General features: G+C 58.5%; 1 protein-coding gene across 2 annotated transcripts; it reads left to right on the top strand.

Moving 5' to 3' along the window:
* Window positions 1-1,155: 1,155 nt before the first annotated feature.
* RAB26 (RAB26, member RAS oncogene family) lies at window positions 1,156-23,262 on the top strand. Of its 2 annotated transcripts, XM_071761471.1 has the most exons (9): window positions 1,159-1,444; window positions 3,677-3,787; window positions 18,426-18,467; window positions 19,206-19,272; window positions 20,231-20,283; window positions 21,636-21,701; window positions 21,880-21,936; window positions 22,306-22,382; window positions 22,622-23,262. In XM_071761471.1, exons 1-9 carry the CDS (start codon window positions 1,232-1,234, stop codon window positions 22,722-22,724), a joined length of 789 nt encoding a protein of 262 aa, XP_071617572.1. In that variant the 5' UTR covers window positions 1,159-1,231; the 3' UTR covers window positions 22,725-23,262. The 2 variants fall into 2 exon arrangements, with proteins under 2 accessions (XP_071617573.1, XP_071617572.1); XM_071761472.1 differs by lacking the exon at window positions 18,426-18,467 and having other exon boundaries at window positions 1,156-1,444.
* Window positions 23,263-23,266: the final 4 nt, after the last annotated feature.

The following is a 23,266-nucleotide window of genomic DNA, read 5'->3' as shown; positions in this document are numbered from 1 at the left end:
CCACGATGGTCGTGGCTGCAGCTTATGGTGGGGGAAAGGAGATCTCTCCCAGGACCCACGCACAGCAGCTCCTGACCCACCTCACCTCCCTGGTTCATGGCCAAAGCCATCAGAGCTCTGCTGCCCACTCCTCCTCATTCCAGAGTGATGTAGAACGGGGTTTAATTGTAGGTTTAAATACTCCCAGGGCAGCAAAGGGAAAAGCTTGATCATGCCTGCTGCAAGAGCAGCCCCTCAGCGTCCCCAGGGCTGGCACCCGAGCTCCAGCACTGGTACTGGGTTTGTGGAGCTGCCTGGGCCCGCTGTTGCCCATCCCCTCCCTCCTGTGCAAGTGCCATTTCTTATTTACATCCTCATTGTGTGCCTGCCTGGCTCCTCACCAGAGCAATTTATTTTCCCCTCCTGCTTCCATGCGACTGTTCAAGTCTCCTTTGCTCGTCAGGATGAGTCCCTGCCGCTGGAAATATGTCACACAGCTAAAGACATTTATTTCAGTCGAGAGAATCACAAGTGCCTCAGGTGACACTTCATTTGCAGTGGGAAAGAGAGATGCCAAGTGTTGCTCGCTGAAACCAGTTGCTGAGACAGGCTGGGGACCTCGCCAGGTCCTGCCTTGGAAAACCCAGAGCAGCCGGGGCTGGGGGCCCGGGGCCACCCCCTGGCCTCCCCCCCGGCAGGGATGCTGCAGTGCCTGCTGGTCCCAGGCTGCTGCAGGAGGACCCCTTGACTACGGCAAACCTGGTGCAGGTGGGACCCCAGCTCCTGGGGGGGTGAGGTGGGCACATTGGGGGGCACCCCATGCTGCTCCTGGGGAACAAACACCCCCATAGGTGAGGGGGGGCACCCTCCGTGCTGCACCCCCCGTGTGTGCAAACCACCCCTCGTGTGCAACTCCTTTGCATGTGCAACCCCCCCTCCATTTGCATGTGTAATCCCCCCCCCAGACTGCTCCCCGCAATCTGCACCTGCCATCCCCCCCCACCTTGTGTGCAACCCCCCTGCTCCCCCCCTCCCTCCCTCCTTGGCACCCCGCCCCCCCGATGCCCCCCGGGCCGGGCCGGGGCGGAGCGATGGGTCCCGGCGCGGTCGGTCCGCCCCCCCGCCACCCCCGCGGTGCTGCCATTGGCGGCGCGGACCGGGCCGGGCCGGGCCGGGCCCGGGGAGGCGGTAGCGGCCAGCACAGCCCGCGCCTTCCCCCGCCCCGGCGCGGCGCCGCGGCCCCGGTCGCGATATGTCGCGGAAGAAGGCGGCTCGCAGCAAGGGCAGCGGCGCCGCGCCCTCCGCCGCGCTGCCCCCCGCCGCTGCGGGACCGGGCCCCGCGTCCCCCGCCGGTGTCCCGCAGCGAGGCTCCGCAACCGGTACCGAGCTGCCCCGCAACGGGGCGGCGGCCACCGCGCGTCCGTCGCTGAGCAGCAGTGGCGAGTTCTACGATCTCGCCTTCAAGGTGCGGGGTCCCGGGGGGACGGCGGGAGGTCGGGTCGGGGGTCCGTCGGGTGCGGGGCGAGGGGCAGCCTCCGGAGAAGTTCCCGGGGGCCAGGAGCCGGTATCACTCCTTCTCTGCCTCCTTCCCTCCTTTTGCCCTCCCTCCCTCCCAGCCCCGGCTTTCTCCCGTTCCTCTGCGGCTGCCGCCCGGTGCGGGGCTCCGGCTGCGTTGCGGGGCTCCCGGGGCCGGGCGGGGCGGGGGGCTCGGAGCCCCTTGCAGCGGGGCTGCCCCTGCGGAACTTTTGCAAGTGATGACCAAAGGTTTTTGTGCTCAAATGAGTTATTGCAGCCTGCCGGTTCCTCTTCAACGCGGTAAAAGCCCGAGGTGGTGGAGGGGGGTGTCAGCATCCCCCGAGTCTGCTCCGACTGCTGCTGAAATGTCTCCGGCTTGCGCGGTGTTTGAAGGGCTCAGATGGCTCCTCGCAGCCTCACATTCTGGCGAGGGGGTCACCGATCCAACTGATCATTTGCCCCCACCCCCTCCACCGTGCGACCCGGTTCGGAGCCGGTTTTGAGCTTTGAGGCTGCGGCTCTGAGCGGACCCATCTGGCTGCTTCCAACACCGACCTTCGGAACCGCGGGGTTGGCAATTCAGGCTGGAGCAGAAGATGGTGTTTGCTGTGGCTGGTCCAGCCCCGGCACGCCGGGTCGGAGAGCTCGGTGCCGGTGGCAGTCGCTGTGTCCATCGTGGGGTTGGGTTTGGGCCGTGGAGGAGGAGGGTGAGGGGTAAGCGAGAGGCGAATTTGGGCGCTTTGGTAGGCGCTCGGTCCTGATGCAGCTGCCGTAATGGATCAACAGCTTCCCTAAAATGGAGCCACCTCGGTGTTCACGCTGGCCCTTGGCTCCCTGAGCTCAATTCTCCCTGCCCGGGCTGGGGCTTTCCCTGGGGATCACCCCCACGGCACAAGGATGAGCCCAAATGTGCTTGATAGCCAAAAACCTCTGCTCAGGGTCTGGCTGGTTTTGAACCAGTGACAGAGGCAAATTGTTTCATATTTAGTAAAAACCTGGTATATTACACTTTTTCTCCCTCTCTCCTGAGGCTCCAAGCTCTGCCTGTGGCAATGGCCAAACGTGAGTCCTGGGCATGGGGCCCGATTCTGACCTCCAGACCCTCAGTGTGAGCCTGGTCCTGGTGCTGCTGCCTGCCCCAGCTGAGGCTTCAGGATTAAAAATATATTAAAAATTACTTTTTCTCCCCCCACACCACCCCTTCTCTTGGCTTCACACCTGGGGTCACTGGTTCTTGTGCCAGGGCTCAGTGCGTGGTGCTCCCGTGGGACACCCAATGTGGGGCTCTGTACCCCAGGTTATGGAGCCCCACGGGTGATGGAGCCCCGTGGCAGCGTGGTGGTGGCCTTGGCTGCTGCTGGCTCCTGTCTGGGCACGGGGTGACCCGGGGCAGTACCTTCTAAAGCCATTTAATTTCAGTCATGGGCTAGTGGCTCTCAGGGGGCTGATGGCAGTGCCTTAGGGACACTGTCACGACATCCTGCAGCTGCTCAAGTGGCTCAGCTGCGTGGCCCAGGGCTTCTCCGGAGTGGGTTGGTGACCCCAGGGGACAGGAGGGCTCTGGGAGGGGTTGTGGTTTAAGCACAGGCTTTGGGGAGCTGTGTTTGGGAGCAGCTTCAGCTTTGCCTTGGTTTCTCTGCAGCAAGGGGGGTGCTTGCCCTGTCTGCATCTTGGGCTGCTGCTGGGTGGGGAAACTGAGGCAGACAGCACTGGGAGATGCTCCCTCAGCACCTGCTGGGGACCAGGAGGGTGGTAGTGCAGGTCCTGCTGAAGGAGTTTGCTTGCACAGGGCACACGTGGGGTTGGCACTGGTGCTTGGAGAAACCTCCATGAAGTCTCCCCGTGGGTGCCCTTGCAGAAAGCCCCAGATGTGGTGGGTGGGGGTGGGTGGGGACCCTGCAGCCATTGGGTTGCATCCCCCCCACCTCGAGACAGCCCCTCTTGCTTTGCAAGGGGTGTTTGTGCCCCCGAGGTAAGTTCTGGTTGAAGGAAGGTGTCTTGAGTATCTTCCCTCTCCCCCGAGCCCCAGGACGTTGCTCCTGGATCTGCTTTTTACCCCCCTCAAGAATAAGGGATCCGCTGCCCGCTCCTGGGTTGGGGCTTTTGGGATGGAGGTGGGTACAGGTTGTGTTGGGGCTCCCTTCCCTCCCTGGGGTCTCACCCCTTCTCTCCCCCATCCCAGGTGATGCTGGTGGGTGACTCGGGGGTGGGGAAGACCTGCCTGCTGGTGCGCTTCAAGGACGGAGCCTTCCTGGCCGGCAGCTTCATTTCCACAGTCGGAATCGACTTCAGGGTAAGTGTCCAGGGGCCTCCCTCTCAGCCTGTGGGGTCTGGCAGGTGTGGGGTTGCTCCAAGGACTTTGACTTTCTCACCCCCACCTGCATCAGCTCCAGCTGCAGCACCTCGGGGCTGAGCAGCCATCTGGGGGGATCATGCGAGGAACAGGGGGCAGAAGGGGGGACAGCTCATGTCCTGCAGAGCATCTTTTGCCAGGCAGGAAGGTCCTAGAGCCAGCTGGAGCCTTCAAAGCCTTTTCTTGGCCACGTCTCCCCAGTGGAACCTTGCTGGGGAGCTTGGGGGGCTGCCCACTGGTGCCATGGTCCATGCAACCATCTGCTTCCCTCTAACCGCGAGCGATCAGGGTCACATCTTCCCAAACCACCTGTCCTCCCTTTCTTGGAAGATTCCTGGGAATCGGATATCTCTTGTGACCCACAGTCCTGTCAGTGTGTGAACAAGACTCGCTGGGACAGTGACAAGTGGAGAGGTGAGGGGTGGCTCTCGAGGCTGTCAGAAGGGAAGCAATGATGAGCTGTGAGCGCAGAGCGGGGCTGCGAGCTGCAGCAGGGGCTTGGTGGAGTTGGCAAATCCGAGTCTGTAATTTTGTACAAAGGTAATTACACAGCATTTCAGGTGTTCTTAAAATGAAAAGCGTTTTGTGGCTGATTGCAATGATTGATACCAAGGGCAGCCATAAAACGCCGTGACTTATTGATTAGAGCGCGGAAATGACTGCTACGGCGAGGCAATCAAATTAGGGTTAATTTACTTCTGGAGGAGAGCTGCTAGAGCTGCCTGGCTTTGAAACGGGCAGATTATACAGCAGGGAAGATCGTGTGTATGCCCTACAAGTCATCATTATCACCTTTTAAGGGGTGTGCAATTTTGGGGGGCAGCTTTTTGCTGGTGTGTCTCGGCGTGCGGTGCAATAATCCCATCCGCAAGCACCGGGTGGCTGTGCCCCTCTCCCTGTTAGCATCACTATGCAGATAGAGCTCCACTGGCAGCTCCTGCTGCAGGAGCACCTTTAGTTTTTAATTTGTGCCCATCTAACAACAAAACTGTCACACCCTGGCTCCTTTGCTCTGTAAAGCCCAGAATTTGGCACCGGGTTTTCCATGCGTAGCGAGCGGGGCTGTCTGTGAGCACAGGGGGTGGGGGTCAGCGGGGGTGCTGAGCAAGCACTGGGGGTCATTTTCCTGCACTGGGGTTTTTCAGCAGGCTTTGCAGAGCCTGACTGGTGGCAGGGACCCTGGGGATGTCCCCAAGGCCGGGGTGAGCAGCAGCTGCACTCCTGCACACGCCTGACCTTGGGAGGTGCTGGGAGCCCGGGGACACCGTGGGGATGGAGCTGCCCTGCTCCTGCCCTGCTCTGGGGGACTGTCTCCTCTCCTCTGGATGGTGGCTGCTCCATGGGAAGTGTCCTGGGATGGAGCTGCGTCCAGGGGCAGCCTCAACGCCCACCCAGATGTTCTCTTCCACCTCCTCTCCCAGTCCATCCACTGGTCCCAGTAGGGCAGCCACTTGTTTTCAGGGTTGTCAAAGCATTAGGCACACGTGAAGCTGTGGCTAATGGATTAAATAGGCCTGGGCGAATGGAAATTAATAGAAATCTGTTTAAAATTAATTAGTGTTAATTCCTAATGGCCCCCTAGGTTGATTCCCTCCTACTGCTTTGCCTTGCAGAGATCCTCTTGCCTTGTGTTTGTTTATCACCATCTCTTAAACAAAGGAGGATGTTGGTCTAAATATATTTGGAACACAAACCATGGGTTCTAGGGAAACAAAGAAGATTGTAGCATGACAAAAACGCATCGAGGTGGTACCTGCTGGCCTCCAGCTCTGAGGAGGCTGAGTCCTTTGGCATTTGCATGCTGGGTTTCCTGGGAAGCACCCTTAGCTCCCTAGGGATTCACCAGCTGGGGTGTCTGGGGTGCTGAGGTGAGTCCCCCACCCTGTGGGTGCCATTAAGGTGGTCAGAACCCTTGGGTCAGGGGTCCTGCTGCCAGTGGGGGCTTCAACTGGAGCCACAAAAGCTTCTGTCCCAGTTTGACCATGCTGCTTCCCCTGGAGGGGAGAGCCCCGGGGGGAAAATCCCCCTCTGCCTCCCAGCATCCTCGTCTCAGGTGTCACCTTTGGAATTCCCAGATATTGCTTAGCAATGGGGGGCTTCATTATTCCCTCCCATGAGCTGTGGTGTGGCTGGGGATGTGCCAGGCTGTGGCATGAGGTCTTCTTCCTCCTCCTCTTCCTCTTCTTCCTCGGGGTTGGGGGTCTCAGCAGATCCCTCTGCTGGGGGCAGCTCCTGCCTGTGCAGGTTCTCTTAACTTCACACATCAGGAGCTTCAGGGAGAAGGAAAGATCTCCTGGAAAAGAGCAGGTTTATCCCTCTGGGGTGTGAATCCCTTCTTCCTGGGTGCTACCGAAGGAGCTGCCTTTTGCTGTCTTTTTGGGAAGGCAGCAGAAACCTCAACAGAAATGAAAGCTGTGCAGCCAACAGCACTTCTGTCGTGTGGTAACAGCTGAGTAACGGGAGACAAGTCTTGGCAGAGCCCAGAAAGGGCCACGAGAGCCCCCCCGTGCCCCCTCCCCAATGGCAGGTGGTGCTGGCAGCCCCATGCTCTGCTCCCAGCTTTGCAGGGTCGGGCAAGTTGAGACTTTTGTACTAATTGGACCCGACAGGAGGAGAACATAAAAGCAAAATAAAAAAGGGGAAAAAAAAAAAAGGAAGATGAGCCTTTTCTCCCTGGGAAGAGGTGCTAATGAGTTTCCTCGCCTTAGCAGGGGAGATGGTTCCTGTGTTAATCAGTGGGATGAAGCTGCTTTGCCAAGGGAGTTGGAAGCTTGGCTTGGCTCCCTCCCAGGTGTGCAGTGTTGTCACCCTTCTCTTGCTGCCCCAAGGAGAGGGAGAGAACCCACATCCTCCTGTTTGAGGCAGAGGTGGGTGCTGCAGGAGCAGGAGGGAGCCAGCCCCAGGCTTCACACAGCTTTGGGCTTCCTGAGCAGGTAGCTGGGAGCTGGGAATCTTGTCCCTGGTGGCCAAGCTTTGGTCTGCAGAGAGGTGTCCAGGGGGGGGTTCTGCTGGTTGCTCCTGGCAGCTCTCCCCCAGCCCTGCTCTGCTCCAGCCTTGGCTGTGCTGCAGTTGATCTGCCTGCTGGGATGGCTGCTGTGAATAAAAGCTGTCACTGGTGACCCTGAGCTTTAAGGACTCTCGATAGTGCTCAGCCCCGCACTGCTCAGGGGCTGGAATCAGTGGTACATAATATATTTTTTTTTCTTTTTGCATAGGAGATTTGTTGTATCTCTGATTTATTTTTCATAGCTCTGTGTGTGTGTGTGCAGCAAACCAGCAGCTGCTGCCTGCCTGCTGCCTGCCTCAGCCAGCTGAACTTTGCAGGAGGGATGGAAAGCTTCATCCCAGGGTGTGCAAACTAATACTGGATGTGGTCTGGATTGAGCAAGTCTGCTCCTGGCTCTCTATGTGCTCAGTGGATGCTCTGAGCATCTGCCCAGCAGGTCCCCAGCAGGTGCCTGCATCCCTGCCTTCCAGGTGATGCTCCAGCAGCCACATCCCTGCTCTCCAGGTGATGCTCTGGTGCCTCTGAAGGGTTGATGCAACCCGGAGTCATCTGAAATCCGAGGGCTGGCTTTCATCTGAGTGGCTGGCACAGAGCATTAGCAGGGCTAATTTTCTGATGGATCAATCTGGGAAAAAAAAAAAAAAATGGGAGGGGACCTGTTTAAGCCAGAAGAAATAGAAACAAATTAATTCCTGTGTTTCTTTCTATACAAAATTAGCCCTGAAGGTTTGAGGGCAGGGGCTCTGGGCAGCTAGCAGTGTCTGGTCTCTTCTCTTTGCATGCTTTGTCGTGCAGGTTGGGTGGGTTTAGGTTGAGCTGGTGCACTGGAGGGGACAGCAGTGGCTCAGTGCCCCACAGAGGAGGTGGCCACCCCCGGGATGGGCATCTCCAAGGGTCACTTGGGCCAAATACCCCTCCCTGGGGCTGCAGTGCCCCTGGTGAGCCCAGTGCTGGTGTGTCAGGGTGGGCAGGGGGTACTCACCCTGTGTGTGCCCACCATGCCTGTCTGCTGCTTTGCCTGAAATCAGCTTGTTCTGCATTTCTGCTCGCTGTATGAATTTTAATAGAAGCCAGGAGCTGATTTCATACTTTTTGCATTTCTCACTGTAACTGGAGCTGGGCTAAATTTGCCCAGAGCAGTTTTCCTGCCGTGCTGCCTGGTTCTGGGGGGACAGATGAGAAGCTGGCACCGGTGCCACAGGGTCCGGGTGCTATGGGGACCTGGCAGCCAGCGAGGCAGGTCCTGGGGAGCTGACACAGGGGGTTCAGGGGCTCTTAGCCCAACCCTGCCTTGATTTATCCATTTCTATCATCTCTGACTCACAGGACAGCAGCTTCTCCGCAGCCCCCGGCCCGGTCCCCGTTCCCAGCTCCCTGGCTGGGCTGCTGGGGAAGTCAAGAGCTGTTTTTCCTGGGAACCCCAGCGCTGCTTTTCTTTCCGTGGCTGCTCTCCTGCCTTGCAGAGGGACAGCTTTGCAGTCGGTGGAGCCTGTCATTTGCATGCAGGGGCTCAGTTGCCAAGAGATGCTGCGAGCGGTGCCCGTGGCGGGCTGCACCCGCTCCCTCACATCTGCTCCTGTTTTATTCATGTTCCTTTGGCTCCCACATTTGGAAAATAATAAACCAGTTCTGCGGCACACCAGTAAGCTGCAGGCGTGCTGGTGGTAATCCCAGTGGACGACAGGCTCGGTTTTGTGCCTTGGAGAAGGCAGAAGGAAATGAGATGAATGTCTTCAAAGCAGAGAAGTGCTTGAGTTGCTCTTTAAACGAGTGGCTGGGGCAAGCTTGAGACCCAGAGCCTGGTTAAGAAAACTCTTAACCAGTTTGCAGGATGGTGTGAAGGTGCCTGCCCAGTTCTCAGCACGCTGGTGGCTCTCCCACCCCTTGGTGTCTGGGAAACAGCACCCAGAGCAGAGCAGGGTGTTTTAATCTGGGTGTGAAACGTGGCATCCATTTCAGGTGATGGAGAGAGTGCTGGGGGTGTGGGGTGTCATGGGCAGTGCTCCTGGAAGGCTGTTGTTGCCTCCCAGGCTTCCACAGCTGCATGGTGGCTTCCTGGTGGGTGTCCTGCTGTCCCACTGAGGGGTGGTTGGAATAAAAGGTGTAGTTACCCCAGGTGGAGAGCTCCAGAGCCACAGACCCAGGGCACAAGCATGGAAAAAATCCCCTTGGGAGGTGCTGGTGGAAGCAGGGAGGCTGTGAAGCTGTTCACCATCACTTGCTGCTGTATCCTCCCTGAGCTCCAAACCCAGTTGGTGGCATGGGGACCAACAGGGAGGAAATGCAGCTGGAAAATGCTGCCCTTCAGTGCAGGGTGATGGACCCACTCGTGTGTCTTCCCTGTAGCACCCACCTCCGTGGTGCTGGGGACTGCTCTGTCCCCCTCCTGGGGTTTGTGGGGTCACTGCCCTGCTCCCTGCTGCACTCCAGGCTCCCTGTAAAGGTGAGGAAGAGGAGGAAGGTGCTGGAGGAAGGCTGTGGGGACACATAGGGGTGTCTGTGCCTCTCGGGATGCTTCCAGGAGAGGAGTTGGCCCCGGGGATGCTGATGTGGGTGCTGGAGCATCAGCTGCCTGGTGGGGAGCCAGGGTCTGCTCCTGGTGCCGGGGCCTGTGAGGGAGCGTTTTATAGCCCATAAAACATTTAAATGGGTCTAGAGTAAGTCTAAATGGTTTGAATATTTAATGGAATACATTTGGCTTTTTTTTTTTTTTTTTTTTTTTTTTTTTTCCCCAATTTGCACTAAACCATTGAGCTCAGCCGTGCAGAACTGGGTTTTTTCTTTGAAAGCAGAGGGAAAGCGGCTGGGTCCCTGGGGTGCCTCTGCCCCCCCTCTGATGGGGCAGTGTAGGCTCATCCCTGCCCCACGGCTCTCGCCTTGCTCAGCCCCTTGGTCCCCTCCCCGCTGAGCCTCTGACCCGTTTCATTACCCTGGTTAATTACTCTCCACCCCCCGCAGCTCCGGGTGCTTCCCGGTGTCGGTGCCCGCGGGGAAGGGGGAGGTACCGGCTCCTGGTCCTGCCCGCAGCCCGTCCCCGGGGCTTCTGGCTCCGTCCCGGCTCCATCCCGGAGCGATGGAGCTGCCCCGGCTCCCCCGGGCAGGGATCCTCTCCAGCCCGGAGCTGTGACTCCCCCGGTTTTGTTTGGCTAACGGGGACACGCAGCGTTTTTAATCCTGGCCAAGCACCGAGTCCTTGCCTTGAGGGATTGCAGAATCTCTCAAAAGCAACAGCAGATCCTGCAGCTTTATCCCACACGGGACAGAACGTGTCCCTCCTGGACATAACTGATACGTTCTGGGGGCTTCTGCTCCTTCAGCTTTAGAGAGTGATTCCTCTTGTCCTGGATTGTGGCCATCCCAGGGTGAGGAGAAGCCTGGCAGGGGTCTGGAGGTCTCATTGATGCTTTGGAGCTGGGGAGATGTTTCTGTTGCAGACGTGGTGGGTCTGGGGTCCTGCTGGCCACGGGCAGCCCAGCAGGCAGGACAGCTTGACTTGTAGAGGTTGTAAGACCAGCAGCAACATCTCCAAGGATGCAAATGGTCCTGTTGTGAGCATCTGGACAGGTTTTGTTTCGTTTTGTGTGGTTTTTTTAAATATTTAACTCACTGAAAAGAGAGGAGCAGTGGGGAGCTGTGCCCAGCTGCACCCCTGCAGGGTTCTGACTCCAGGAGCCATCCACCTGTAGCAAACCCAGACCACATCCCAGGGTGTTCTCCTCCTCCTCCTCCCTGTCGAGCTGTTGATGTCCCCAGGCCCCAGTGACACGCTGGGGAAATGGAGGCTTTGGCTTTTCTGGGGAAATGGAGGCTTTGGCTTTCCAGCTCTGCTTGCGTGGGCGTCACCAAGGCAACGGCACCGTCCGCCCCTGGCCCGGGCTCGGGGCTGGGTCGGTGGCAATGGACCCTCCAGTCTGCTGCATGAGGTGCGATGGGCACGGGGGGTTAGAGGGGTGAGGGGGGTCCTAGCCCGGCACCCATCCTGCTGCTCCTTGTTGCCACTAACGCAGCTGGACCGGGCGCAGCCCCCGGTACCGTCCCTGCATCAGCACTCCTGTGCCCTTTGCTCTCAGCCTAAAAACACCCCCCTAGTCATGGATTTTTCCCACCAAAGCCAAGCTCAGGAGGGTGCTGGAAGCATCCAGGGACCCCCAGACCCTGCTGGCCCTGGCTTTGCCCAGCTGCGTGGTCAGCGATGCTGAGTTTGGTCCAGTTTGCTTCCCCCCTGCCATCCCCAGCACTGCCTCCGTGCATCCTCTGAGTTGATGGCTAATTAAAAACCACGACTTTGTGGCTGGATGGATAATTGAGCCCAGGCTCATTCCTGAGGGGGGGGTTCAGAGCAAAGGGCCTGTCCAGGGCCCTTCTGTCTGGAAGGGGCAGGATCCTGGCTGAGCATCCCTCTTGCAACCAGGATCCAGTGCCCGGGTGGTGCAGGGTCAGCCCAGTCCCTTCCTGATGCTTGTGCAGGTTTTAATTTGGGTTTTTTTCGTTTTTTTTTTTTTTCCCCTTGGTGTTAAGCTCACTCTCTTCTCAGGGGCTTCATGGCAGCAGCTGTTTCCCCAGGAGCAGAACATCCTTCCCCTCCTTCCCCTGCCCTGCCAACCCCCTGTGCTCACCCCGCTCGGCATCGCCCCGCACGCCTCGGCGGAAGCTCCGGGGGACTGGTGCTACTCTCACCATCAATTTTTAGAGCACGGAGCAGATTTTGGCAGCAGCCCACGTGGCCCTGAGCAGTGCCAACCTCCAGGAAGGACAGGCAGCTCTGCCAGGCTGGCAGGGATGTGGCTTTCTGGGCTGAGTGTGGATCCCAGCAGGCAGGGCTGCAACTCAACCCCAGCTTTTTTTTTTTTTTTTTTTTTTTTTTTTTTTTTGAAATAAATCAACATGCTGCACTTCTAAATGTGCACCAATTCCTGTGAGAAGTGCCTGACGGTGCCTTAAAATAGCTCTGTTCCTGAGCAAGCGTTAATGCCTGGCAGATGTGTTTTTTCCCCTCCTGAATAATACACACGTGAGGGAGGTCAGATCAGATTGCTCCCAAGAGCTGGGTGCCCTGGCAGCCCTGCCCCAGGGGAGCTGTGGGGAGCAGCATCTCTTTTTGGGGTGACTGATCCTCAAGGGGATCACCCCCACACCTTTTTAAATTTTTTTTTTTAATTATTTTTTTATTTATTTATTTTTTAAATTTTTTTAATTGGATTGTAAAGTCCTCTCTGAAACTTCAGGTGAGTTTTCCATCCCCTGAGGTGCCAGCCCTCCCGTGTGGAGCAGCCTGGCTGTGGTTACAGGTACAGCTCCTGGCAAACATGGTGCTGCCCAACCCCAGAGCCTTTCTCCAGCATCTTCCTCCAGGCAAGTACCTTCTGGAAAGCTCCATTTCACAGCCAGGATCATAGCAAGGGCAGAGGAGGCTGCCCCAAGGCTGGGCTTTGTAGCTCAGAAACCAAATTATTCTTCAGACAGGGATAAGCCAAATGGAAAAGCTTTGGACCAAGGATAACACCAGGATACATTAATCCTTCCCAATTTTCTCCCCATGCCCAAGGGCAGCTGGGGTGTGCGGGGGGAGCTGGAGGAGGGGCAGGCTCAGAGCCCCCTCCCCTTCTTGGGTGTTTTCTATGAGCCCCCTCCATGGCCTGGCAGTGCTGGGGTCAACCAGTCAAACTGCTCCTGAGCTAGGACTGGTTTGTACTGGAAATGAGGGGGCTGCTATAGGGCTCAAACGGGGTTCCTGGAACCCCATGCCAGGACACAACTGGGCTGAGTCAAAACCCCATCCCCTCCTCTCCAGCATTTCTGCCCCCTGGACTGGCTCCTTTGACATAAAAACTGATGCAAGGCTTTATTCCCCCCCCCCCAGAGTAAATAATTCCCCTTTACCAGTAACTGGTGACCCATTTTTCACCCTCGTGGCATTGCCAGGCACTGTCTTTGCTGTGAATGAGGAATGATATTGCAATAAATGCTGCGTAGAGGTTCCTGCCCTGCTTTGAAGTGCCGTGTGTCCTTGATGAGGAAAATGAAGATAAATATGTTGAGCACCACGTTACTCAGCTCCTTGGTGCTGGCACAGCTCAGTGTGAGCCATCTCTGCCCCCTTTGTTTCCAAGGCTGCCTGCTTTAGAAGCAAGCATGGATTATTTAAAAAAAAAAATCTTTTCTACTATAAGGTAGAAATGGAAAGAGGTGGAAGGGGTGAGCTGGGTGAGGGGGGAGCTGCTGCAGCCTGTCCCTGGGGTTCCATCTGACCCCAGGACCTGATGGGGTGCTGGGCTGCAGCCTTCTTGCTGGGTGGTGATTTTTTTTTTGGTGCCTCTGGGGTGGCTCTAGGTGATCCTGTCCTGTGGATTTTAAGAGTGGAAGCCCCATTTTCCCTGTCTGCCTGCCGGGCACTCCAGTGTGGTGGGGACATCCGAAAGCCTCACAGAGCCACGTGTCCCACCCATGGGCTGGGGTCACCCTGGTCAGGCTGGGTGACCCTGGGCAGAGTGGGGTGACCTTGGTCAGACTGGGTGACCCTGGTCAGGGTTGGGTGACCCTGGGCAGACTGGGTGACCCTGGGCAGACTGGGGTGACCCTGGTCAGGCTGGGTGACCCTGGGCAGGCTGGGTGACCCTGGTCAGACTGGGTGACCCTGGGCAGACTGGGGTGACCCTGGTCAGGCTGGGTGACCCTGGGCAGACTGGGTGACACTGGTCAGACTGGGTGACCCTGGGCAGACTGGGGTGACCCTGGGCAGACTGGGTGAGCCTGGTCAGACTGGGGTGACCCTGGGCAGGCTGGGTGAGCCTGGTCAGACTGGGGTGACCCTGGGCAGGCTGGGTGAGCCTGGTCAGGCTGGGTGACCCTGGTCAGGCTGGGTGACCCTGGTCAGACTGGGTGACACTGGGCAGGCTGGGGTGACCCTGGGCAGACTGGGGTGACCCTGGGCAGACTGGGTGAGCCTGGTCAGACTGGGGTGACCCTGGGCAGGCTGGGTGAGCCTGGTCAGACTGGGGTGACCCTGGGCAGGCTGGGTGAGCCTGGTCAGGCTGGGTGACCCTGGTCAGGCTGGGTGACCCTGGTCAGACTGGGTGACACTGGGCAGGCTGGGGTGACCCTGGGCAGACTGGGTGACCCTGGGCAGGCTGGGGTGACCTTGGTCAGTCTGGGTGACCCTGCTCAGACTGGGTGACCCTGGGCAGACTGGGGTGACCCTGGGCAGACTGGGGTGACCCTGGTCAGGCTGGGTGACCCTGGGCAGACTGGGGTGACCCTGGTCAGACTGGGTGACACTGGGCAGGCTGGGGTGACCCTGGTCAGACTGGGTGACCCTGGTCAGACTGGGTGACACTGGTCAGACTGGGGTGACCCTGGGCAGACTGTGTGACCCTGGTCAGACTGGGTGACCCTGGGCAGGCTGGGGTGACCCTGGTCAGACTGGGTGACCCTGGGCAGACTGGGGTGACACTGGTCAGGCTGGGGTGACCCTGGTCAGGCTGGGTGACCCTGGTCAGACTGGGTGACCCTGGTCAGACTGGGTGACACTGGGCAGGCTGGGTGAGCCTGGTCAGACTGGGGTGACCCTGGTCAGACTGGGTGACCTTGGTCAGTCTGGGTGACCCTGGTCAGACTGGGGTGACCCTGGTCAGACTGGGTGACCCTGGGCAGGCTGGGTGACCCTGGGCAGGCTGGGTGACACTGGGCAGGCTGGGTGACCCTGGGCAGCCACCTTGGGCTTGGCAGCATCGTCCCCTGCATGAGTCTCCTTTGAGGGACTGAGCTGGATTGTCCCCAGGCCGCTGCCTTGGTGGTAGGACAGGGAGGGAAAGTGTCACCCAGGTGCTCCAGCAGTGCTGGGAGCTGGGTGGCTGCTGTGGGCAGTGCTGAGAAGCAGAGCATGACTTTATTTGAAAACAGATGATCCAAACCAGATCCTCTTACTGCTAATCCGTCCCCAAAGCAGGATTCTCTCCTCCTTGCCAGAAAAACCTTTTTATGTTCAGGCTGATGTGAATGGAAAATGATAAAGTCACTAATTCTTCGGTGTGTCTGCTCCAACAAGAGCTTTGCCTCTTATCTCCTGCGGGGCTGGCAGCTGGGGAGATGTTAATTGGGCTTTAATGCAGAGGACACGGCCCTGGACAGGGATCAGTGGCTGCTGCCCCCGGCGTGATGCCTGGGGGTGGGGGGAGGAAGGGGCTGGATAGGGAAAGGGAAGGGGCTGGGAAAGGAAGGGAAAGGGAAAGGGAAAGGGGAAGGGGAAAGGGAAGGGGAAAGGGAAAGGGGAAGGGAAAGGGAAAGGGAAAGGAAAAGGAAAAGGGAAAGGGGAAGGGGAAGGGGAAGGGGAAGGGGAAGGGGAAGGGGGAAGGGGAAGGGGAAGGGGAAGGGGAAGGGGAAGGGGGAAGGGGAAGGGGAAGGGGAAGGGGAAAGGGAAAGGGGAAGGGGAAGGGGAAGGGGAAGGGGAAGGGGAAGGGGAAGGAAAGGAAGGGAAGAGATAAAAGAGGGGATGGAGCTGCCTGGGGGTCCCTGCCCACCTGGAGCCTTTGGCTTGGGGTGATTTAGAGCAGGGCTTGAGGCTTCTCCCCTCTCTGCTGCCTGTGGGATGGGACAGGTTGTGCCCTGGCAGGGACACAGAGGGACTCCAGGGGGGCTCCAGGTGCTGTGTTCAGCTGCTGAGCGGGGGTTTTGGGGCTGAATGAGCAGCAAGTGCTGACACCTTCCCCTTCCTGAAAGGCTCTGGGCAGCGGGGGTGGCTGCTGGCTCCGGAGCATCTCTGCTGCAGGCAGGAGTGTGCAAAAAAAAAAAAACCAAAACCCAAAAAAACCCGACAAACCACCAACAACCAAGGCAGAAGTTTCTATTTTTAGCTGCCGGGTGCACATACACAGTGCTGCTGAGGAAATGAATCACCTGCCCAGGAAGGTGAACGGCCGGGCTTTCTCTCCCAGCTGGAGATTTATGGGATGAGGTGGAGGGACCCATGTGGTGTTTTGGCTGCTCGGGTGTCCCCTGGGACATGTGCCAGGGACACCAGGCGTGTCACCAGAGGAGGAGGAGGGTCACTGAGGATCCATCCTCTGGAGGGATGCAGCAGGATGGGAGCCTGGGCTGCCAGAGGTACCCCTCGGGTACTCATTAATACAGTTTTTTCCCCCCTTTCTACAGGAATTCACCCCAAGTCGGGCTTGGGGGCTGCCACTGAGGCAAACAAACAATTTGGATTGTTTCCCAAATTGTTGTCACCCCTTCTCCGTGGTAAAAGGGAAGATGCCAGGGTGAAGGTTTCCCTGGTTGGAGCCTGGATGGTGTCAGTGAGCAGCTCCCCATTTGTCAGATTAATTGGGCAGCGAGTTAATCCATGTATCCCATTTAATTGCTAAGGCTTTAATTAATGAGATAATGTGTGGGAAAGCTGGGGAGAGGCTGTGTGGTTGCTGCCCCTGGGTTGTGCTGCAGCCTTTGCCAGCGTGGGCTCAGGCACCCGTGGATGTGCAGGGATGTGTTGGGATGTGGTGGTGGCACCTTGGGGACCCCCTGGATGAGAGGAGCAGCATTACCCAAACCACAGCTACTGAAGAGCTGAGCTGGGAGCAGCACAGGGGCACCTCAGTGTGGCTGGCCTGGTCCATCCTGATCTGGGTGTTTTGGGGGCAGAATCATTTCCCACTGTCCCGGGCACCTTCTCCTCCCTCCTCTCTGCCACTCTCAGCTGCAGGTGCTGGGCTGGTGGTGTGTTGATAATGCTGCTCTTAATTGAGGACCATCTGCACTGGGTAATTTAATTATTCCTGCATCTGCAAGGTTCCAGCTTTATTTGTCTGATGTCCTAAGGATTATTTAACTCACGAGCGTCGTGTTCCTCCGACAAAGGCACTGCAGGCATTCCCCTGCTGGAAGATATTTTTGTAACCTTGCCAGAGCCCCAGGAAAAGGGACACATGAACACTGAGATGGCAAAGGGCCACGGCAGAGGGGCTGGGATGGTTTTCCTGCCTCCTGGGTTCACTGGGAGCATCTCCTGGGTGCTGGGAAGTGCTGGGAGAGGAGGAACAAACCCTGAGCAGCAGAAGCCCTCCCAGGTTTCACGTTTCAGTGCTCTGACACACGTCAGCTTTTGTCTTTGGATGCTTATCAGCTGCTGAACCCCCCAGGCCCAGCCTTTGAAGGGCTTCGAGCAGGACTGAGCTGCAGCTCCTTGCAGAATAACAATAACTGGGAGCTGGGAAGTCTGTTAGGGAAAGGATGTGGGATCTGGCTCACACGGCCCCGGCTGGAGCTGTCCTTGTGGTGCTGCCGGCAGCCCCAGCCTTGCCCACCCCTCTCCTTCCACCTTCCCTCCCCTTTTCCTCCCCTGTTTTGGGGCAGGACCCACTCCTGTCTCTCCTGCCTGCAGGAGCAATCTCTGCAAATCCTGGCTCTGCTTCCCCCATAAAACCCCGAGGAATCCGGTTTTTCCCCAGCACCTGGGTCCACGTGTGGCCTTCAATTAGCTTTAAGCATTTTCCTGCCCTAAAATGTAGGTCAGTGGTGATTAGTGCGAATCCTGCTGCTGCTGGCTTTGCTTTTAATTAAGCTCCTGGGGGTCGATGAGGTGCAGCATCCCAGCTTCTGTTCTTTTCAGCTGCTCACCAGATGCTCCGTGGTCCCTTTAGCTCAGGGCAGAGGCAGGACCTGGGGATTTGGAGGGCAAACTGAGCACTGAGAGCCCAGAAAGTGAACCTGCTCCATCTCACCCACAAAATGGGTGCCTGGCAGCACCTTTCCCCATCCCCTGGGTGAGGTGCAGCTCCCCTGCTGGGTTCTCCTTGGTGCTGCTCACCATGATCTGTGTTTCCATGAAGCTCTCCCATGGCCAGGCTCACCCAGGGGCTGGAGACCCTCGGGTTTGAGCATTTCCAACCTCCAGCAGCTTTGGGTTTGTGTCCTGGGGACAGCCTGAGCTCCGGGCACAGCCCCAGGTCCCAAATCCCCTGAGCCCTTCCCAGCTGGGAATTGCTCTGCTCCTTCCTCTGGGTCCTGTGAAGGTCTTTATAAAATAAACTGCCAGTGCCTGCCTCAGCAGACTGTAAATTCAGCTCTTTGGCTCATTCCTCCTCGTGTTGGGCCAGTGGAGAGGGGCAGGAGCCCAATTGCTCCCTCTTCCCTCCTTAAACCCACTGGGACAGGGATGAGGAGCCCCTGGGGCACTGGCCCTGGGGGTGCTGCTGGGTCTCAGCATCCCAAAAAGCCTCCTGAGGGCTTTGGGGGAAACGCTGCCAGGAAGCAGGGAACAGTCACCCACCCCTCCTCCTCCCCACCTTCCCAGCTAAAATCAAGGAAAATAGGGAAGAAAAAAAAAAACCAAACCACCAAACCTGAGGATAAATCAGTACCAGAAAAAATGGGTTTGAAGGGCAGGAAGAGGAGTTATTTTTATGTTGCTCAGTGAATATGGAGTGGTTGGCTGTGGCTGGTGAAGGGCATTCAAGTGGGATGCTGCTGCTCCTTCATTTGTGGGGGGGGTGATGGGAAGGGGGTGCAGGATGATCCCAGGGTGCTCAGCACCCCCCAGGCACCTCACCCCTCCCCACTCTTCCTCTTCTCTTGCAGAACAAGGTGCTGACAGTGGATGGGGTGAAGGTGAAGCTGCAGGTACGTCCCCGCCGACCCAGTTTGTGGAGCTGGGCAAAGCCCCTCAGGAGGGCACCCCAGAAGTGGGTCCCCCATTGCCATCCTTTGCTGTGCTGTCCCCTGCCCCAGGACAGGACCACGAGTCCTTTGGGCAGCTCTGTCCCCTCGGTGGGAGCCTGGGGGCTGTTGTGGAACCATGGTGACCCCTGTCACTGGTGACTGGGGCTGGAGCTGGTGGGATGGGAGCAGCACCTCTGGGTTTGACCCCCAGCTCCTGCTTCAGGAGAAGATGGTGAGAGGGATGGGGATGCTCCCAAGGGATCCATCCCCTCTGGCTCAGCCTGTGCCCAGCCCACGGGACCTGCAGGAGATTTTGTGTCCCCCGCAGCCACCCCAGCCCCCCGACACCCGACTGTTTCTCTGACCCTGGAGCTTGGTAATGACATTAGTGCTGACCTGGCCCCGCCAGCAGCTGGGCACTCTGCAAACGGATGGCTGCATTAAACACTGATAAATTAAATTAGCAGGACCCGGGGATCCATCTGCTGGATGGATGTTCCCATTAAGGGACACTTTGCCACGCACCCTCCTCTCCCTCCCCGCGCCTCTTCTGGATTTATTGCCCTCCTCATTTCTCCTGTCACTGCCCTGGGAAGCAAGAGGCTGAAGGAGCTGCCGGGGGTTGCACTGCATCGGGTCTGGTGCTGGGGGGTCCCCTCGGTTGTGGCTGACCCCCCCCTGCTCCTCTCTGCTTCCCAGATCTGGGACACAGCCGGGCAGGAGCGGTTCCGCAGCGTCACCCACGCCTACTACCGGGATGCCCACGGTAAGCAGGGAACCTCAGCTCCCCCTCCCACAGCTCTGCAGGGTCCCCTGGCCACCACTCCAGGCCAGGTGTGTCAGGAATCACCCATAGGAAGCAGCTGCCAAGGATGGATGGAAAAGCCCCTGGGTGTCAAGGTGCAGACGCTGCGTGTCCCAGGCATTGCCCGTGGTGGATTTGTGGCTGCCCCATCCCTGGCAGGGTTGGAGGTTGGATGGGGATTGGAGTCCCCTGGGCTGGTGGGAGGTGTCCCTGCCCATGGCAGGGGTGGCACTCGGTGAGCTTTATGGTCCCTTCCAGCCCAAACCAGTCTGGGGTTCTGCAATTTAAGCAAGTTGAGGCTACACCTCAAATCCTGAGGTCACGTCTGGGCCCCTCCCAACAAGAAGGACATTGAGGGGCTGGAGTGGGTCCAGAGAAGGGCAAAGGGGCTGGAAAAGGGGCTGGAGCAGAGGCTGAGGGCCCTGTGGGTGCTGATCCTGGAGCAGAGGAGGCTGAGGGGAGACCTTCTGGCTCTCTGCAACCCCCTGAGAGGAGGTTGGAGCCAGGGGGGGTCGGGCTCTGCTCCCAAGGAACAAGGGATGGGACAAGAGGAACTTTTGGCACAACTCAAGTTGTGCCAGGGGAGGTTTAGGTTGGAGCTGGGGAACAATTTCTCCCTGGAAAGGGTTGTCAGGGCCTGGCCCAGGCTGCCCAGGGCAGGGCTGGAGTCCCCATCATCCCTGGAGTGGTTTCAGAGCCCTGGAGATGTGGGGATGAGGGACACGGGGTGGTGCTGGCCTTGGCAGTGCTGGGTTAATGGTTGAACTCAGTCATCTTGGAGAGCTTTTCCTACCCAAACAGTGCTGTGATTTTATGTGGCTTCACACTGTGCAGCAGGGCTCTGCCAGGGAGAACCCAGCAAGCCCTGACCCATGGGCTCTGCACGGCACTGACACTGCCTCCTTCCCTCTCCCCACAGCCCTGCTCCTGCTCTACGATGTCACCAACAAAGCATCCTTTGACAACATCCAGGTATGGGCTCGGGGGGCTCTGGGGAGGGGTTTGTGCTGCAGGGGATGTGTCCTGGAGCTGGGAACCCCCATCGGTCCAGAAGAGCTGTGGGCAGTGCCTGGGTCTGCCCTGAGGACACCAGGGGACAGCAGAGAAGGTGTCCCCACAGTGATGGATCTGGCACGGGGGGCTGTGTGGGGGCAGGAGGAGCTGGTTGGTGGTGTCAGAGAATCCTGGAATGTATTGGGTTGGAAAAGACCTCTAAAGGTCAAATCCCTTCCCTTTGCCCCAGGACCCGTGTGGCTGCTGGGGGCCACCCACGCCAGCAGAGCCTGCAGGGAGCCTGGGGAGCAATTAGCCCTGAACAAATAGGATGTTAATTGCTCATGTCCTGGATGCAGAGGACAGGGCGTCAGGAACGCCCTGTTCCCTTCCACGGAGATGCCACATGGCTTCATCCACCCCCCCACACCATACCCCAGGGGCTGGGAGCCAGGAGCTGTCATCTGCCCCCTCAGCCCCCGGGGGGGGTCCTGTAGCCCCCCACCATCCAGCCCCAGGTGCCTGGAGATGTCCCTGATTCCGAGCATTCTCCTGCTGGCAGCTCCACCTCTGCCATCCCTGCAGCCCGGGGGGGATCCGGGGCATCTCCCACCCCTTGCTCCCAAGTCCCTGGCACCAGGAATGCTTCCTGCCAGCTGGGACTGTCTGGCTGGGACATTTTCCAGCCTGAGGAGCTGGGTGGCTCGAGGAGAGGTGTCTGCTGCAGGATTGTCAGGAGTGACCGAGAGTCCCTTGGACCAACCCAGCCATGGAGCTGAGTGCCCCAAACCCAGCCAGGGTGTGATGGGGTCCCAGGGCTGCACCCGTGTGTCCTGGGCTCTAATCCCAAACCATCCTTCCTTTCCCTGGCCAGCTGGGGGCATGCAGGATGCTGCTGGGTGAGGAGTGGAGCTGGAGCAGGGGCTGTGGCAGCACTGCCCACCCAGAAGGCAGCAAGAGGCCCCTTCCCACCACGGGGTCAGGGATTACAGGGAATTAGGGCAGGTTTGATTTGATTAATCCGGATCAGAGGGCAGGGAAGCCACCAGCCAGGGGCACACAGGAGCTTCAGCTGCCTGCTGGGATGAGCGTGCTGGGCACAGGGGGTGGCACATCAGGCCATGGGGCACATCCCGGAGCAAACCTCAGCTTTATGCTCCAAAAGAAGCTTTAGTCTTTATGTCCAAACTAAGGAGGAGTTTGGGTCGAGGTGCTGAGGCCAGAGGGAGCAGGCAGCAGGGTGGAAAGGCAGCCCTTGCCCTGCAGCCCCCAGGTCCTCCTCCCCCCCAGAGCTGCTGCTGACCTCTCCCTCTCTGCCCATCTCCCTCCAGGCCTGGCTGACAGAGATTCATGAGTATGCACAGCAAGACGTGGTCCTCATGCTGCTGGGGAACAAGGTCAGCCCAGCCCCACACCTTCACCAGAGCCCCCTCCTCCTCCTCTTCCTCCTCCTCCTTCTCCTCATCCTCCTCCTCCTCCTCTGAGGGTCCCACGATGGAGCCCAGGGAGGGTGTGAGGGAGCCTGGGGGTTCCCTGTTGCTGCCCTTCCCAATCATCCCAAATTGTTCTTGGCAGGTGGATTCAACCCAGGACAGGGTGGTGAAAAGGGAAGATGGAGAAAAATTAGCCAAGGTAAGTGAGGTGTCTGCTGGGGGGGGTTGTGGCACACTGGGGCGTGTGAGCACACCAAGGTGTTTGTGATGCTGTCTGGCAGTGAAATGGTAAACTGGAGACCCTGCTGACCCCAGGTACACCTGGGACCACTTTGCTTGTCTTGCTCTCCTCTTCTTCCACCTCTGCTCTTCTTCCTTTCAGCTGCCAGTACTGATTTTTGCTTCTTTGCCCTCATAAACCATTTCCAAAGCTGCGTCAGGAGCACCTGAGCTGCGATCCCTCAGCTCAGCTTCTCCTGCCCACGCCAGCAGAGCTCCTCTCCCAGGGTGACAGCCCCTGGGGACACCCCAGGTGACATTTCTGAGGCTGGTGTGCCTTGTCCCACAGGAGTACGGAGTGCCCTTCATGGAGACCAGTGCCAAAAGTGGCCTCAATGTCGAGTTAGCATTCACAGCCATTGCCAAGTAAGTCACTGCCACGGGGGGGACACAGAACTCTTTAAAATAAAGGCTGGCACTGTCACCTTTCCTTTCATCCCCTGGGCTGCCACCTCCAGCTCTGGTGCTGCCCAGTTCTCACCCATCTCCCATCAGGTGTGAGATGTGGAGGGGCTGGAGCAGCCCCCTGGACAGGGCTGAGCCGAGGGGGAGCTGCTCCAGCCCCAGCAGGGATTTTCTCCTGGTTTTTCTCCTTCCCCCCTCAGGGAACTGAAGCACAGGTCCATGAAGCTGCCCAACGAGCCCAAATTCAAGCTCCACGACTACGTGAAGAAGGAAGTGAGGGGCTCAGGGTGCTGCAGGTCCTAAGGCTCTGTCTGGGGGGGGTGTTTGCACAAGGACTCACGCCGCGTGCTTGTGCGCCGCGCTCTCTCCTCGTGGGCGGTGTCTGCATGTCTGTCTGTCTGTCTGTCTGTCTGTCTGTGTGTCTGTGTCTGCCTGAGCCGTGGGCAGTGGAAGCAGCAGCCCCAGGAAAGGTTCCCTGGGCTGGGGGTGCCTGCTGGACACCCTCCCCCTCGGCACTGCCAGCCCCGGGTGCTCCCTCGCACCCCGCGGGTGGGAGGTGGGTGCTGGGGAGGGGGCTGGGCTCCCACTCTGTCAGAGGGGGGTCCTGGCTGCCTCCAAACCTCAGGAGTGTTCTGGGGCTGCTTGGGTGTCAGGAGGAATTGTGGTGGGAGTTTGAGGAGTGAGCACCTTCTCCCCAGGCAGGAAAAAACTCCCAAATTCCCTTTTTTCTTTCCCTTCGTACCTGGAACTCAGCTGCTGAGCCCTGGCCTGGGGGTGCACAGGGAAGATTGGTTTTCGAGGCAACTGTGTCTTGGTTTTGGGGTTTTTTTTTCTAGCTGCTCCCT

The sequence above is a fragment of the Heliangelus exortis genome, chromosome 17 (genome assembly GCF_036169615.1).
Source record: "Heliangelus exortis chromosome 17, bHelExo1.hap1, whole genome shotgun sequence".
NCBI lineage: Eukaryota > Metazoa > Chordata > Aves > Apodiformes > Trochilidae > Heliangelus > Heliangelus exortis.
This window is presented reverse-complemented; position numbering and strand designations above follow the sequence as displayed.